This window comes from Triturus cristatus, chromosome 3_2 (genome assembly GCF_964204655.1).
Source record: "Triturus cristatus chromosome 3_2, aTriCri1.1, whole genome shotgun sequence".
In the NCBI taxonomy this organism is placed as follows: Eukaryota; Metazoa; Chordata; class Amphibia; order Caudata; family Salamandridae; genus Triturus; species Triturus cristatus.
The window spans coordinates 689,654,239-689,668,528 of NC_140584.1; the positions used below are offsets into that span (position 1 = coordinate 689,654,239).

The 14,290-nt window shown below is 46.5% G+C and overlaps 1 protein-coding gene across 1 annotated transcript in view; it reads right to left on the reverse strand.

Annotated features, from left to right (window-relative positions):
• The window catches only part of VPS8 (VPS8 subunit of CORVET complex), a 1,789,524-nt gene that overhangs the window by 591,332 nt on the left and 1,183,902 nt on the right, over positions 1-14,290 (reverse strand). The window contains exon 36 of the mRNA XM_085648738.1: positions 5,896-5,985. Coding sequence (XP_085504864.1) covers positions 5,896-5,985 — 90 coding nt within the window. The remainder of the gene's footprint in view (positions 1-5,895; positions 5,986-14,290) is intronic.

The following is a 14,290-nucleotide window of genomic DNA, read 5'->3' on the forward strand; positions in this document are numbered from 1 at the left end:
CCTGAACCACTAGGCCATAGTGAATCAGAAAACATCCACAGAGGCTAGTAGCGGAAGGACATGAATCCCTGCATTAAAGAAGTAAAGGGACCGAAGTCCCTGCCAGGGAAGTGCACAAAGAAATAGATTGCAAGGTAACACGCAGTAGAAATGTAGCTAGTGGAAACTCCACTGTCCATAGGCAAAAGCCCTACAGGGCCTGAGCCATGAGAGAAGACGTAAGCACTTCCCCACATATTCTAAGTTAAGGAATCTGCGGCTAGATGTCTCTATCAGATTCTAGAATATTTGGCATGGAGGAGCTGGTGGTTCCTGAGTGGTCGGCGAGGCATCTGGTTGATTTTTTTCCTATGACATTTGCCAAGTATGGTAGGAGGGAGATAGGTCTATAGTTGGAAAGCATGATTGGGTTAGCCGACGGTTGAGCAGGGGAGTAACAGTGGTAAGTTTCCAAGTGTCGGAAGAGGTGACTGAGGCGTGTCAGCGCTTAGCTGATCAGTAGGAGTCCTTCGGTAGAAGCATGGTGGGGGAAAGGGTCAAATAGGCCCCCTGAGTGGATGGTTTTCATGGTAGCAACAATTTCAACAATGGTGACATTGGGCCATGTGGTCAGAGTTCATTCTCCAATTGTGATGGGAAGTTGAGTTGCATATATGGAATTGATACTGTTACAAAATAATTCAGAGAGCTTTATGCAAAGGTCTTGTTAGGTGGTGATGTTGCTGGAGGTGGCAGGAGGGGCAGCAAAACTTTAATGATGACAAAGATTTCCTTGCTGCTGTTAGTTCCAGCGTTCTGCAAGAGTTCTGCTCTTGGTGTTCTGTATATGCTGGTGGCAGCACCTTAGAGGTGATTTGTGGTGCCTTAACATGTTATCTATTTGCCTGTAGTAGCGTTTCATTAGCCTGAGATCCTCTGTGTACCAGCTGGTTGTCCGCCCTGGTGTTGAAAGATCCTGCCAGGTGTTGGGCGATCAGGGAGATGCCCCGAGCATTCAGACACTTACAATGATGCAGAACCTCCAAGCACAGGACTCACAACCCCACCCTGCCCTGTTTGTTGCAGTACTACATGGCAACAGTGTTGTCTGTGAGAACCTTCACCCATTTCCTCTTGATGTTGGAGGAACACCTTCAGTGCAAAATGAATCGCACACTACTCCAACAAGTTGACGTGGAGATGAGCTTTCGCCCGAGACCAGAGTGCTCTGATCTCCACCACTCCCAGATGATACCCCCCCAAACCATCAATCATGCATTCCTCATAACTGTTCACTCTGGTTGGGGTAGGGAGAAGCGATTGCCACTGGTCCAAGTGCAGTCAAGCAGCCACCACCGCAGAGCTTTTGCATTTTCCTTCCATAACTGGATGAAGTCTGACAGATGGCCTTGGTGCTGAGCCCATTGCGACTTCAGATCCCACTGCAGACCTCGCATGCACCACCTGGCTTGGTCCACAAGCAGAATGCAGGAGGCGAAGAGGCTCTGAATCCTCAGAGTCAAAGTCAAAGGCTGGAACATCAGAATCAGAGCCCGAATGTCCTGGACTCATTTAGGCAGAGGAATAGCTTGAAAAAGCACCGTATCCAGGATGGCTCCGATACAGGGGTGTTGCTGTGAAGGTATCAGGTGTGACTTTGCCACATAGATGGAGAAACCAAAAACAAGTTGGCCATCATCTGGAGGTGGTTGACGACTGTGGTAAGTCTGCTGTCGGTAGCCAGTCCTCGAGATATGGGAAGACTGGTATTCCCAAACGCCGCATGTGTGCTGCAACCACCACCATTACTCTTATGAATACCCGAGGTGCGCTGGTCAGGCCAAAGGGGAGCACAGAGAACTAAAAGTACTCTTGACCTACCTGGAACTACAGGAAATGGCTTTAGGACTGTGAAAATATGCGTCCTGCAAGCTGAGTGCCACCATTTAGTTTCCTGGACCCAGTGTTATGTTTCATACAGGTACCCCGATATGGGCTCAGATAGTAACCAAACCTTTCACCTATATTTCCCATGCCATTACACTACATAACGGTTCTTGGTATTGACCTTTTACCTAGTTACGGTACTGCTTAAATGACGTGGGGTTTTCTCCAAAAACTAGCCTCATTCTTTATGAATGAGGATTCTTTGAATCTCAGCACGACTACCATCTCCTGCATAATAACTATGTATAAGGATCATTCCTTCCGTCATCCTAGTCCAACATGACACAGCAAGGTAGATCCCCGGAGGGTACCACTTTGAGTAAATAAACACCATATCTTTTCTGAGGCAAAGAGAGGAGAAAAAGGACTTCCATGCTGACGCGAGACACTGAGGTTCCTGCATGCAGACACTTCAGGTAATGGGGTTGACTTTATCCTAGAGGGATTCTTGGCTCTACACCTACATACATGCTAGGTACACTTAGGTACATCTAGTTAGGGTTGCATCGTAGGAGTACGCATTATTACTGTCCTGTATTTCTATACCTGCCTGTATTCATTGTTCTAGCACTCTGGTAGGAATCTACCATCCTTTTACTCTGTTGGTGCTTATAATAATTTATATCTGTTTCTGTCTTATGGTTGTTTCAGCACACCTATTTTACACTAGAATGACGCTGGTTCAATAAATGCTTATTGAGAAAGTCACCACTGTTTATTCTGGGTATCTCTGAGACAAAGTGAGCACATGTGACTGAGCGAAAAGTACTGTAGCGTTTCCACAATCCCTGATGGGACAGAGTTGTCATGTTCGATAGTTGCCAAGAAGTATTCTCTCCTTAGTAAGAGGAGTTTACAGTGGCACTGTGAGCTAGCAGGTATACAGGCGAACATACCCGGTAGGGGTGTCTGGAATCAGTCTGGACACCAATCCCACTGTCTATGTTGTCTAAACGAGCAGATCCTATATAGGTTTATAGGAACTACACAACACCAGGGCAGACAGAACATGGTTAAGGGTGAGCTTTTTGAACTTGTCCTTCCAGAGCAAATAGCTCAGAGGGTGGAGATCTAGGATGGGATGAAGGCCTCTGTCCTTTTTTGACACCAGATAGTAACAGGAGTAACAACCAGACCCAATCTTCGGTGCCGGCACCCTCTCTAATGCTCCTTTGGCCAAAGAGTTTGAACTCCTTCACGGAGTTTGGACAAGTTTTTCTCTGAAAGGTGTTATGATGTGGATAGAATGCCCATAAGATAAGACAGAAAAGGTGGGGAGCATCTGTGTTCTACTATCTGGAACGCCCATTGGCTTAATGTGATGCTCCTCCATCCGGGAAGCTGAAAGGCTTGGGTAGAGGAATGCCCCTAGTGGCCTAAACACTGTCAGATAACTCCCATGCCTTGCCATCCAAAGGGCAGGGAGGCCTGTTGCTGCTGATGTGGATTTTGCAATTGTCTCTGCTGATACCCCCTTGTGAAGTCACTAAAGTGGCATTGCTGTTGGGGGAACTGCTGAGCAGGCTAAGCTAGGCCCAGAAGGTAAGCCATGGCCTTACTCTCCTTAATTTTCTCAAGAGCAATCAGCTTTCACCCCAATGGAATGTCCATCAGAGATTCATTGATGTCTGATGAAACACCCGTTGAGCCGATCCCGGCATGGTGCCCAAGCACCATACTGGTCAAGACTGACCTACCCATGCAGTCAATTATGCTCAGGCCCAAACAAACGGTATATTTCGCAGCATCTTTGCTATCGAGGATCAGATGCTGGAGTGTATGCCGGACATCGCTGGAACAGCGGGCAAAGTGTCCGCCACTAAGTCCCGCAAGGTGTACAATGACTGTCCCAGGAGGCAGGAGGTACTGACTGATCGTGAGGAAACTACTACCTGATGATTAACTAGAAGGCAAGATCCTAGCATTGCCTAGGTGCCAACCAGTATGCCTGCAAGAGTGTTGTTGAAAAGCAGCGGAGGGTCTTTTGTTGTGGCTGTTGGATTGAGGACTTCAGTTAAGACACTGATTTTAACTTCCAACATGGGCAGTGTCAAATGAAGCCCTTCCGCTGCCCTCCGATTGACAGTGGCAAAAGATGCTGATTCCTCAGCCGCCACTGGGTTTTAGAAAATGTAGTCCAATGTCAGGTTAGGTGTTCAATCCACTGCCATGCCAGATGTCCTCAAAAAAGTCCCCACTGCCATCAGCTTCATGGCAATGGTCAGAAAAATGATGTTCTAGGATGGGCTGAGCCTAAGAATCGAATACAAAAATCAGATATAGGTCCAGCATCGGTGAGAGTGTCTAGGTTCAGGCTGGTGGCACAGGTCTCGGCACTGTGATTGGCATCAGATGTTGCGCCGATGCAGGAGTCTGAGGCACCATGCTCAATGATGCTGCGCAAGTGGCACGGTCTGTGTCGAGAAAGAATCAGGCGATGGGCTCTGGCAGGCTGCCACCGTGGATCCTTAGGGCCCGAAGACACTCCAGCAGGATCTTGTGCAGTACTAAAAACTCTTTCCACAGCCTCTCTTAACAGGCAGAGTTCATCCACTGTACCAGTGCACTCAACAGAAATTCAGAGCAGAACCACTTCTGGAGCCAGTTCAGAGGAACGCCTCTGCGGCCGTGAAGCACCCCCGGGGAGTCATGTGATTTCGAATGCTGAAAGTAGCACGACGCCAGAGAGCCATTCTATGGCTTTTTGTGGGACTTGTGTGATGCGTGACTTACCTGAACTTTAACATGGAGCAGTTACAAGACCAACCCATAGAGCTAGAGCACGATTGCACCTTGGACTTCAATCATGATCAAGTCAGATTCCATGACTTTCTTTGGAGTTTGCCGACAGCGAGCTTGGCTCTTCGGTCTTGGCTAGCTTTGCAGTTAATTGTCATACAGCACTTGCACAACTTAGTGTTGTGCGAGGATTCTATAGTTAGAAGTCTCAATCAGAATAGTGTTGTACTGAATGTGAATTTTGACGGTTTTGTACTTCGCATCTCATGAATTGGCCATTTCCTTTTTTTGGGGGGTGTGACGCCACACTGTTTGGCTGTCCTCTGATTTGCATAAAAGAACAATTATTAAATTAAAAAAAAAACTGCTATTATCCAACAACAGAATATTGCTACATTATCAAAGACAAAATAAAGCAGAAGGATTAAAATTTAGTCTAGGAATTACAGTGTTTAATTTATGTTTAGATTGGATGCTTCTAAGTTTCATTGATTTTAGACAAGAACTCATGAGAGTGATGGTTTGCCTCTTGGAAGTGTATTCAATTAGGTCCATGAACTTGGCTAAATTCACTTTGGTAATTCATGTTTTATTTAGAAGCTGAAAAAGAGATTTTAAACTAATGTTTTTATGATGTATGGAGATCTTTGAAAATTTGTTTTTGTGAGGTGTTATTTGTCGCTGTGTGAAAACAAATTGTGGTTAGTGATAATATTTATTCATCCCAGATAAAGAGAGCACTAACAATCACGAGTACACATTCTTTCGTCAGATGCCTATAAAGATGATACGTCTGATGGAAGAATCTCTGTGGTCTAGAAGGTTTATGTACATTTCCATATTTGTATTTGTTTTGGGGTTATTGTAAAGGTATCACCACTAACATACCAAATATACAACACTGAAACATACATTCTGATCCCAAATGGGATCAGGCTGTACATTTCTCTTCCTCCAGGGTACATTATCACTCAATGATCTACACTTTCACTCATGTAAAAAGAAGACCACAACTTTAAGCGATGCATTCAAAAGTTCATGAGGAGAACGGGATTACAAATTCTTGGAATGTATTGTATGGCTTTACCCTGTGATTTTTGCTGAAATGCTCACAGTGGAAGAGGCTGCTTCAAAGCTTTTAGTAGATATCACAATAAGGAAAACAATTCCAAAGCTATTGGTTTACAGAAAGTAAATGATGTAGTAAGTAAAGCAGTCTATTTTTTGTACCTTAAGCATGACGGCGAATGCTCCCTGGACGTCTCCTTTCTTCTCTAAGAGGTAGGCAGATGCTTCATGTAGCTTATGTTTCCGGGTAATCTGTAAGAAGTAAATCATTTAGTAGAAATAATAAAAAAGGAGTTGGTTTGAGTTGCAACATACATTGGAAACATAACATGGTTGGAATTCCCATCTTAAATTATTTCATTGGTATGTTTCACTGACAAACACAAATGAATTAATGTAGAAAAGGAAACGAAAAAAAGAAAAATCAATTACTCCAAATAAAGATCAAAACTTTTAGCCAATCATTTAATTTAAACAGACTGCTATCCTGCACCTTCTTAAATACCCTCTTAAAAATCTCCTTAAAATGAACCATACAACTAAAACGTTGCTACCTTACACATGTTGGTCATCACTCTTTAATAAGATCAACTGCAGAAAAACCTCCATCTAAGGTTATGCACAATTTCTTGCTTATTGACATCAGATTCATTTAATACAATTATATATGTATAAACCCTGGTAGACAATGGAAAACTTACATATTCTCAACCTACAGTTTCACATCTATGCCAAGAGGCTCCATTAGCAACAGACATAGCACGCTGCCTTAGAAGTACCCAGTTTCACACACAAACTAGGATAAGTCATACTAAAAACCTTTTACAGCTCTGCTATGTCACCAAAACTCAGGAGTAAAGACAAAGCTTTGTTCCATTTTTTAGATTAACAAATCGACAGCTGAGGCTGCTCAAAAATGGAACAAATAAATTATTTTTACTAAGTAAAAGGCAGGATCCTTTCCAATCATTTTTGCACCAATGTCTTTAATCAGGATAAAACAATTATCTACTGTAGTAAAGTAGAATCTGCTTTCATGGATACCCCCACTTTTTGCTGTTGTCAATCTGTTTTTTCGACTAGTCTGACTGGGATCCTGCTAATCAGGACCCCAGTCACTTTGCTCTCTCCCTAAATTGCACTTGGTAAGTACTTTGGTACCTTCCTAATAAGTTACTGGTGAACCATGCTAAGTCCCTAGTGTAAGGTACCGAGCTACCCATGGCATAGGTACACCAGAGGTCTACCATGGGCTGCAGCATGTATCATGCCACTCATGGGAGACCACTCAAACTGTGACTACAGGCCTTTCATTGCAGCCTGTGTGAGCTGGTGCTAGCACCACTCACAACAAGTATAAGTTTCCTTATATCTGAGGTCACTGCACTTAAAACCTATGAGTCAGCCCTGAGGTAGGCCTTTCAATCCTGAAGGCAGGGTGCTTGGTTAGAAGTGTGAGGGTGTCCTGCATGAGTAGGTCACCCCCTACAAACCTAGGAGTCGATTCTCCTGGCTTTGTAAGTGCGGTCAGCCATTTTAGACATATAGAAGACATCACGTCAATTTACGAGATATCTAACTATGTATTGGTTACACCGAAAACGGCGTTGGATGTAGGATCCCATGTACTGGGGGGCTCCCCTAGAGAGCCACCCTGTATTCACGGTACCAGCCTTTCAGGGTCTAACAGCAAGCTAGTGCTGCTGCCAAACACAGACCCGCTTCTGCCCTCCTGCTGCTGAGCCAGGCTCGAGCAGGGGGAGGTAGGATAATAGGTTTCCTGTCAGATAGAGGGGTAACCACCTCCCAGACAGGACTTAGTATATTGGGCTGGGGTGGGGGTGCTTGCTAACGCCACCACACTGCTTTGAAGGGCATATTTGGTGCCGTCCTTGCAGACTCCAGTTGGAACCAGTTCAGGTCCTCAGGTGTGGGCATTTTGCCTGTTCGTTCCGCAACCCACTGTCGGGAGAGTATGACTTGGGTATCTAATTCAAAGGTAAGGAATCTGCAGCTAGAAGTCTCTATCAGATGAACAAGTTACTTACCTTCGGTAACGCATTATCTGGTAGATACTCTAGCTAGCTGCAGATTCCTAATGAGCCCACCCATGCCTCCCGGCTTTGTGGACTGATTTGTTAGGGCTAGGGTTACTCCCCTTTTTTTGAGGGCCCTAGTTTTGAACACATTTTTGTCAAGTTACTTCGTGGTTCTGTGCTTCTGACATGGAAAAAACTAAAAGTACTGAGGTCTGCGCACCTGGGTGGTGCCTATCAGGTGACTGCGTTGTACTAACCGACGCAAACAACGCCGACGTCACACGGAGACAAATGGAGCCACCCAACAGCACGCGCAAGGGATATTGCTCAAGCAAAAGTTTCTAGATCCAGCCTGATGCCTGGGAAATTCAAAGACAAGGAATCTGGAGCTAGATAGAGTCTCTACCAGATAATGCGTTACCGAAGGGAAGTAACTTGCTCTTATGGTAGAGACTCTATCTAACTGCAGATGCCTCACCGACCCACCCTCCTTCCCATTCTGTGGAATGGACTCATACTGTTAATAATATTCCAATCCACAGATCTGCACATTGGTATATTCTGATTTCTATGGACTACGCATCCAATACAGCAGATGGAAATCAGAAGGAAACTGACAGCAGCACGTGGAGGTAGTGCAGATATAGCGATTCCATCGTCATATCTGAGCCAGAACTAAACCGACACGGGGCCGGACATTGCCACTTCTCGACGCATGAGGGAATTGCTATAGAAAATTGTTTAGATCCAGTCTGGCGCTTGGAGCTATTCACAAGGTGAGAAATCTGTGGTTAGATAGATTCTCTGCTAGAAAAGGCATTACCGAAAGTAAGTAGCTTGTTCTTTTAAGCTCTGATTTATGTCTATATTGAATTATGGCAGGAAATTTTGCTGGTCTGTTCAAAACTATTGTAAAATCTAAAAAAAAGTTTACTTTCTGGGGAGGTATATTGGGCAACTCACGTTTTAAAAACTTCTCTGCATCTCCTTGATAAGAGACATCTACATGGAGTGCATGATTAAAAAGTAGATGCAGGAGGCTGGCTTAGTATATGGTGCACACTTATTTAAGTCATGCACTGTGAACTAATTCAGACAACCCATATGGTGATTTTAGTGGTCTTAGACAACCATAGAAAGCTCTCTAAGTGTTAGTTGTGGAGAGCAGCCTTCAGGCTTAGTCCAGAAGCAGCTTGTTTTACCAGTACTAATCATATAGGGTAGGTTAAGTGAAAAAGAACCACACAGAGTAGTTAAAAAAAGATATATTTATTATAAATACTCACTAACACATTGAGATATCTCCTACCTGAAGATCTAATCACAATACACACAATACTTCAACAGTAGAACAGGTTAGTAGCACAAATAGAGTGGTCTTCAGGGGGAGACAAAACCATATACTAATAAAGTGGAATGCAAACTGGGACCAAAGTCTAGACTGGATCCGGAAGACTTAGAAGTGTCAGGGACCCAAGGAACCATACAAGGTAGGTACCCAGGAACCCCACGGAGGCCGTCTGCAGAGTGGAAACAAGACAGCAGGTTCGATACAAGTCAATGAGGAAGTAGCGGTTGTAGTTTTCAAAAAGAAGGACCCTTCTCAGAGGAACCTGAAGAAACCCTGTGGAAAATTGGAAGGTTGGAGAGCCGCCCCACCCGTGCATACCCCTACAACCAGGATACCTACACCAGCGAAGACGCATGCATAGGTGTGAAATGACGTCAGAAACCGCCGTAGACCACAATGGAGGACTTCAGTGAAGATGCCGCTGGCGATGAAGGTGAAAGAGTCTGGTGGAGTCCTCTTCAAGAATCCAAGGGTGGATTCTTGAAGAGGAGTACCTGCAAGCAGAGGGGGCATAGTCTACGCCAATCTGAAGTAACTAGGAGGCACTGGAATACCAATGACCGTTGATGAACGAAGATGCAGGAGAGTTGACGGTGCCCTTGTTGCTGCAGCTGTGAGGACCAGGTGACACCGTGGAAGACCAGGAGCCATTCACGAGCTGACCCACATCGGAAGTCAAGAGCCAGGGGGTTTGTGTCCAGAATAGATCACCAACAAGCCCTGGCAGCGGCAACAGATGAAGAAAGCGAAGAAGGTGCAGTGTCAAGAGCAGCAAGGTCTAAGGGAAACACCAAGGGCAGGATAGTCAGAGTAGGCCCCGAGCAAGAAGGGGAGCCCACTGGAGCCAAAGAAGACCCTCAAGAGGACCCACAGGCCGAAGGCACAGGATTCGCAAGAGGACCTCAAGCAGCTCACCAAGAATGTAGCCCCACTGTGCAGAGGATGCGGTGAGGACGAAGATCTTGGCAGCAGGAGATGCTAGAGTATGGAGCTTCTTTGAGCACGAAGATCTCTGAAGAAGATAGTCAACAAGCCTTGGCAATGACAAGTCAAAGCAGTGCAAAGGGTACTGCTCCAGAGGTTCCGACGGGGGATACTGACTTCAAACTTACGGAGAAGACAGTGCAGGCCTCGAGGAAGTTGCAGAACCACCACCTGTGTTGCTGAGCCCTTCGGAGTCCGTGGGACATCAGGAGCAGCAGACCAGTCAGTTTAGTTGCGGTGCCTGCAGATGCAGGGGAGTGACTCCTTCACTTCAAGGGAGACTCCTTCGGATGTCTTGGATGCCCACAGGCCAGGAGAAGAACCTGTATGGAGCACAAGCATGGACAACGTCTAGGTTCCCAAAGCAAAGTCCAGCGTGTCCAAACAGGTGAAAATGAAGTGCTATATGATTTGAATCTTGTCACCCGACGAATCTAGGGAACCACCCACAGGTAAGCCCTTAAGTATCCTAAGGAAAGGGTTGGAACAATTCAGGGTCCCACTCAGAGGAGGGGCTAGACAGTGGGGAGGATACTCCAATGTCCTACTTTCCTACACCTAGTATATGGTACTAAGATACCGAGGGCATAGGTACACCAGGGGTCTCCATTGGGCTGAAGCATGCATCATGCAAACCATGAGAGACCACTCAAATTGTGACTACATGCCTGCTATTGCAGCCTGTGTAAGCTGGTGCTAGCATCACTTACGACAGATATAAGTTTCCTTATATCTGAGGTCACTGCACTTAAAACCTATAAGTCACCCTTAAGGCTGGCCTATCAATCCTGAAGGCAGGGTGCTCGGTTCCAAGCGTGAGCAGTACACCTCTACAACCTTTGGAGTCCATTCTCCCGGGTGTAAGTGCATTAGCCATTAAGATACATAGAGTGGCCATGCGCCATTACGCGATGACCACCGCTAAACTGTCTGTAATGAACCCTGTTGTGTGGTATCAAACATGTTGGAATCATACCCTCACACCGTAAACAGTGTGGGAGGTATGATTCCATGTACTTTAAAGATCCTCCGGGAGGCCCCAGTGCTCCCGGTACCAGTCTGCTAGACTCGGACTGCAGACTACGGCTGCTGCCGACCAGAGACACAATTCTGCCCTCCTGCTGCTGAGTCAAGCTCGAGCAGGGGAAGGCAGAATAATAAGCATGCTGTCACAGGGAAGTGTGACCACCTCCCAGACAGGGTTTAGGGCATTGGGGCCGGGTGGGAGCACTTGCCATGGCCACTCAGTCTGCTTGAGGGGCACATTTGGTGCCCTCCTTGCATAGTCCAGTTTAAACCAGCTCAGGGAGCCCATGGCTCCCACTCTGGCGTGAAACTGTACAAAGGACATGGGAGTATCTTCCCAACTGTCCAACCTCTCCCCTGGGAGGGAACCCTGAATCGTCCCAATCCTTTCCTTAGAGTACTTAAGGGCTTACCTGAGGGTGGGTCCCTAGATTCATCATGGGACATGATTCATTTCAAGACACCACTTCTTCAACCATCTGGGCACTCTGGACTTCGCTCTGGGTATCAAGGCTGCTAATGGGAAGACTTCCGCTGCTCCTGATCTCGTCACCCTGCTCGTCTGCTGCAACGTCCGTACCTGTGCTCCATACACAAACCTTCCAAGGCCTGTGGGCATCCAAGACACCTTAAGGAATCTACCTTACAGTGAAGGAGTCACTTGCTTGCATCTGCAAGCACCGCAATTAAGCTGACCGGTCTGCTGATCCTGGGCTCCCACAGACTCTGAAAGGCTCACCAACACAAGTGGGGGTTCTTCACATCCCTCGAAGCCTGCCCCATCCTCTGAACCAAGTTTCAGGCCAGTATCCCTCGTCAGAGCCGCAGGAACTGAACCCCTGTGCACAGCGTTGACTTGCAGTTGCAAAGGCTTGCTGGCTTCCTTCCACCAAGATCTTCGGGATCCCAGTAGCCCCAACCTCAAGCACCTCCAGTGACCAAGATCTTTGCTCTCAACACTTGCATCGTGGGCCTGCATCCTTGGTGAGCTGCTCGAGGTCCTCTCGTGACTCCAGTGACTCCGGCCTGTGGGTCCTCTTGAGGGCATCTTTGAATTCTGTGGGCTCCCCTAGTTGCTCTGGCCTGCCCCGACTCCCCTGCTTGAGGTGAATCACCTAGATCTTGCCTGGTCCCGACACTGAACCTTCTTCGCTTTCCTTGGTGTTTGCAGTTGCCAAGGCTTGTTGGTGTTCTCAACGGGCACCAACCCCTCAACTCTCGACATCCGACGAGGGACAGCACGGGCCGGCTCCTGGTCTTCCACAGCGTTGCCTGGTCCTCACAACTACAGCTCCAAGGTCACGGTCATCTCTCCTGCAACACCTGACATCGGTGAGCATTTGTTTTCCGTGCCTCTTGGTCACTCCTGAGTGGCATAGACTCTGTCCCCTCTGCTTGTAGGTACTGCTAAACTTGAATCTACCTTTGGGTTCCACCGGACACTTTCACCTTCGCCAGCAACGGCATCTTCCTGAAGTCCTCCATTGGGTTGGACGTCTGTTTCCGATGCCACTTCACACCTATGCACCCAGCTTCCCTGGAGTAGGTATCCTGGTTCCTATGGTATCCACGGGTGGGGTGGCTCTCAAACCTTCTGTCTTCACGGGGTTTCCTCAGGAACCACTGGGAATAGTCCTTCTTTAAAATTTTGACCGCGACTTACCCAATGACTTGTATTGAGACAACGGTCATGTTCCCACTCTGCACACGGCCTCTGTTGGGTTCCTAGTTACTTACTCCAGGTGGTTCCTTGGGTCCCCGGCACTTCATCGTCTCTTGGGTAAAGTCTTGACTCGAGCCGTGGTTCGCATACCACTATTTTAGTATATGGTTTGGTCTCTCCCGGGTGACAACTGTGTATTTCGTGCTACTTACCTGTTTCTATTGAAAAGTTTTGTGTGCATTGTGTATATCTCCGGCTAGGAAATATCTCTATATGTGTTAGTTAGTCTCTTATAATAAACACATATTTTTATAAATACACTATGTGGTTCTTTTTCACTTAATCTATACCTATAAGATTATGTTATGATGAAACAGCTGCTTTACACTCCTGGACTGAGCCTGAGGGCTGCTCTCCACAGCTACCACTTAGAGAGCTTTCTGAGGCTTTCTAAGACCACTAAAATCACCATAAGGGTTGTCTGGATGGGTGCAAGATGCCCACTTACATAGGTGTACACCATACACCGAGCCAGCTTCTCTTACAAGGGACTTATCAGGGTACACCAGTATCCAATCTGGAGTGTTCCTAAGTACTCGCCATGTCTAATTTAGGGAAAAAGCACAGAGACTAGGGTCCTGAATAGCAGGATCACAGTCAGACTACTCAGTAAAACATAATGACATCGGCAAAAAGTGGGGGTGCCCATGAAAGTAGATCCTACTTTCCTACACAACTACCACCCCCAACCGGAAGGAGATTAGACTAATCTTGCCCAGTTGAGTCTTCATTTTCAAAGTGGAAATATCTGGAGAGTCAATCTGCATAGGCATGGTTACTCCCAGCCCTAGGTTTCCCATCCCCTGTAGGGAAATGGACCACCTCAAAAGTTTGGGATTTTCACCCTTTATTTGGGTAAGCCATTAGAGGAGCTTATGGTTTGTCTGAACAATAAAGTGAGTACCAAACAGGTATGGTCTCAACTTTTTAAAGGCCCGGACCACAGCAGAGGCCTTCCTCTCTATAGCTCACCAACGTTTCTCCCTGGGGGTCAACCTTCTGCTTAAGCTACTGGTTGGTACTGGCACTCTGCATGTTGTTGTGACAAAACAGCTCCTACCCCTATCTGAGATGTATTTGTCTGGACAATGAAGGTTTTGGAATATTCAGGACTTTGCAGAATGGAAACAGTGCACATGGCCTGTTTAAGGTCATCAAATGCCTTTTGAGAGTTAACTGTCCACTGAACGTTCTTTGGCATTCTCTTAGAGGTGAGATCATTAATCGGAGTCACAATGGACCCATATCCCTCAACAAACCTCCTGTTCCACCCAGTCAGGCCCAAGAAAGCTCTCACCGGAGTCTGGGTAGTGGGAGCAACCCAGTCCATGGTGGTCTGAATTTTGCTCTCCAATGGTTGAACTTGGCCTCTACCTACCAGGTGACCCAAGTATACAACCTTGCTCTTCCCTATCTGGCACTTAGTGGCCTTGA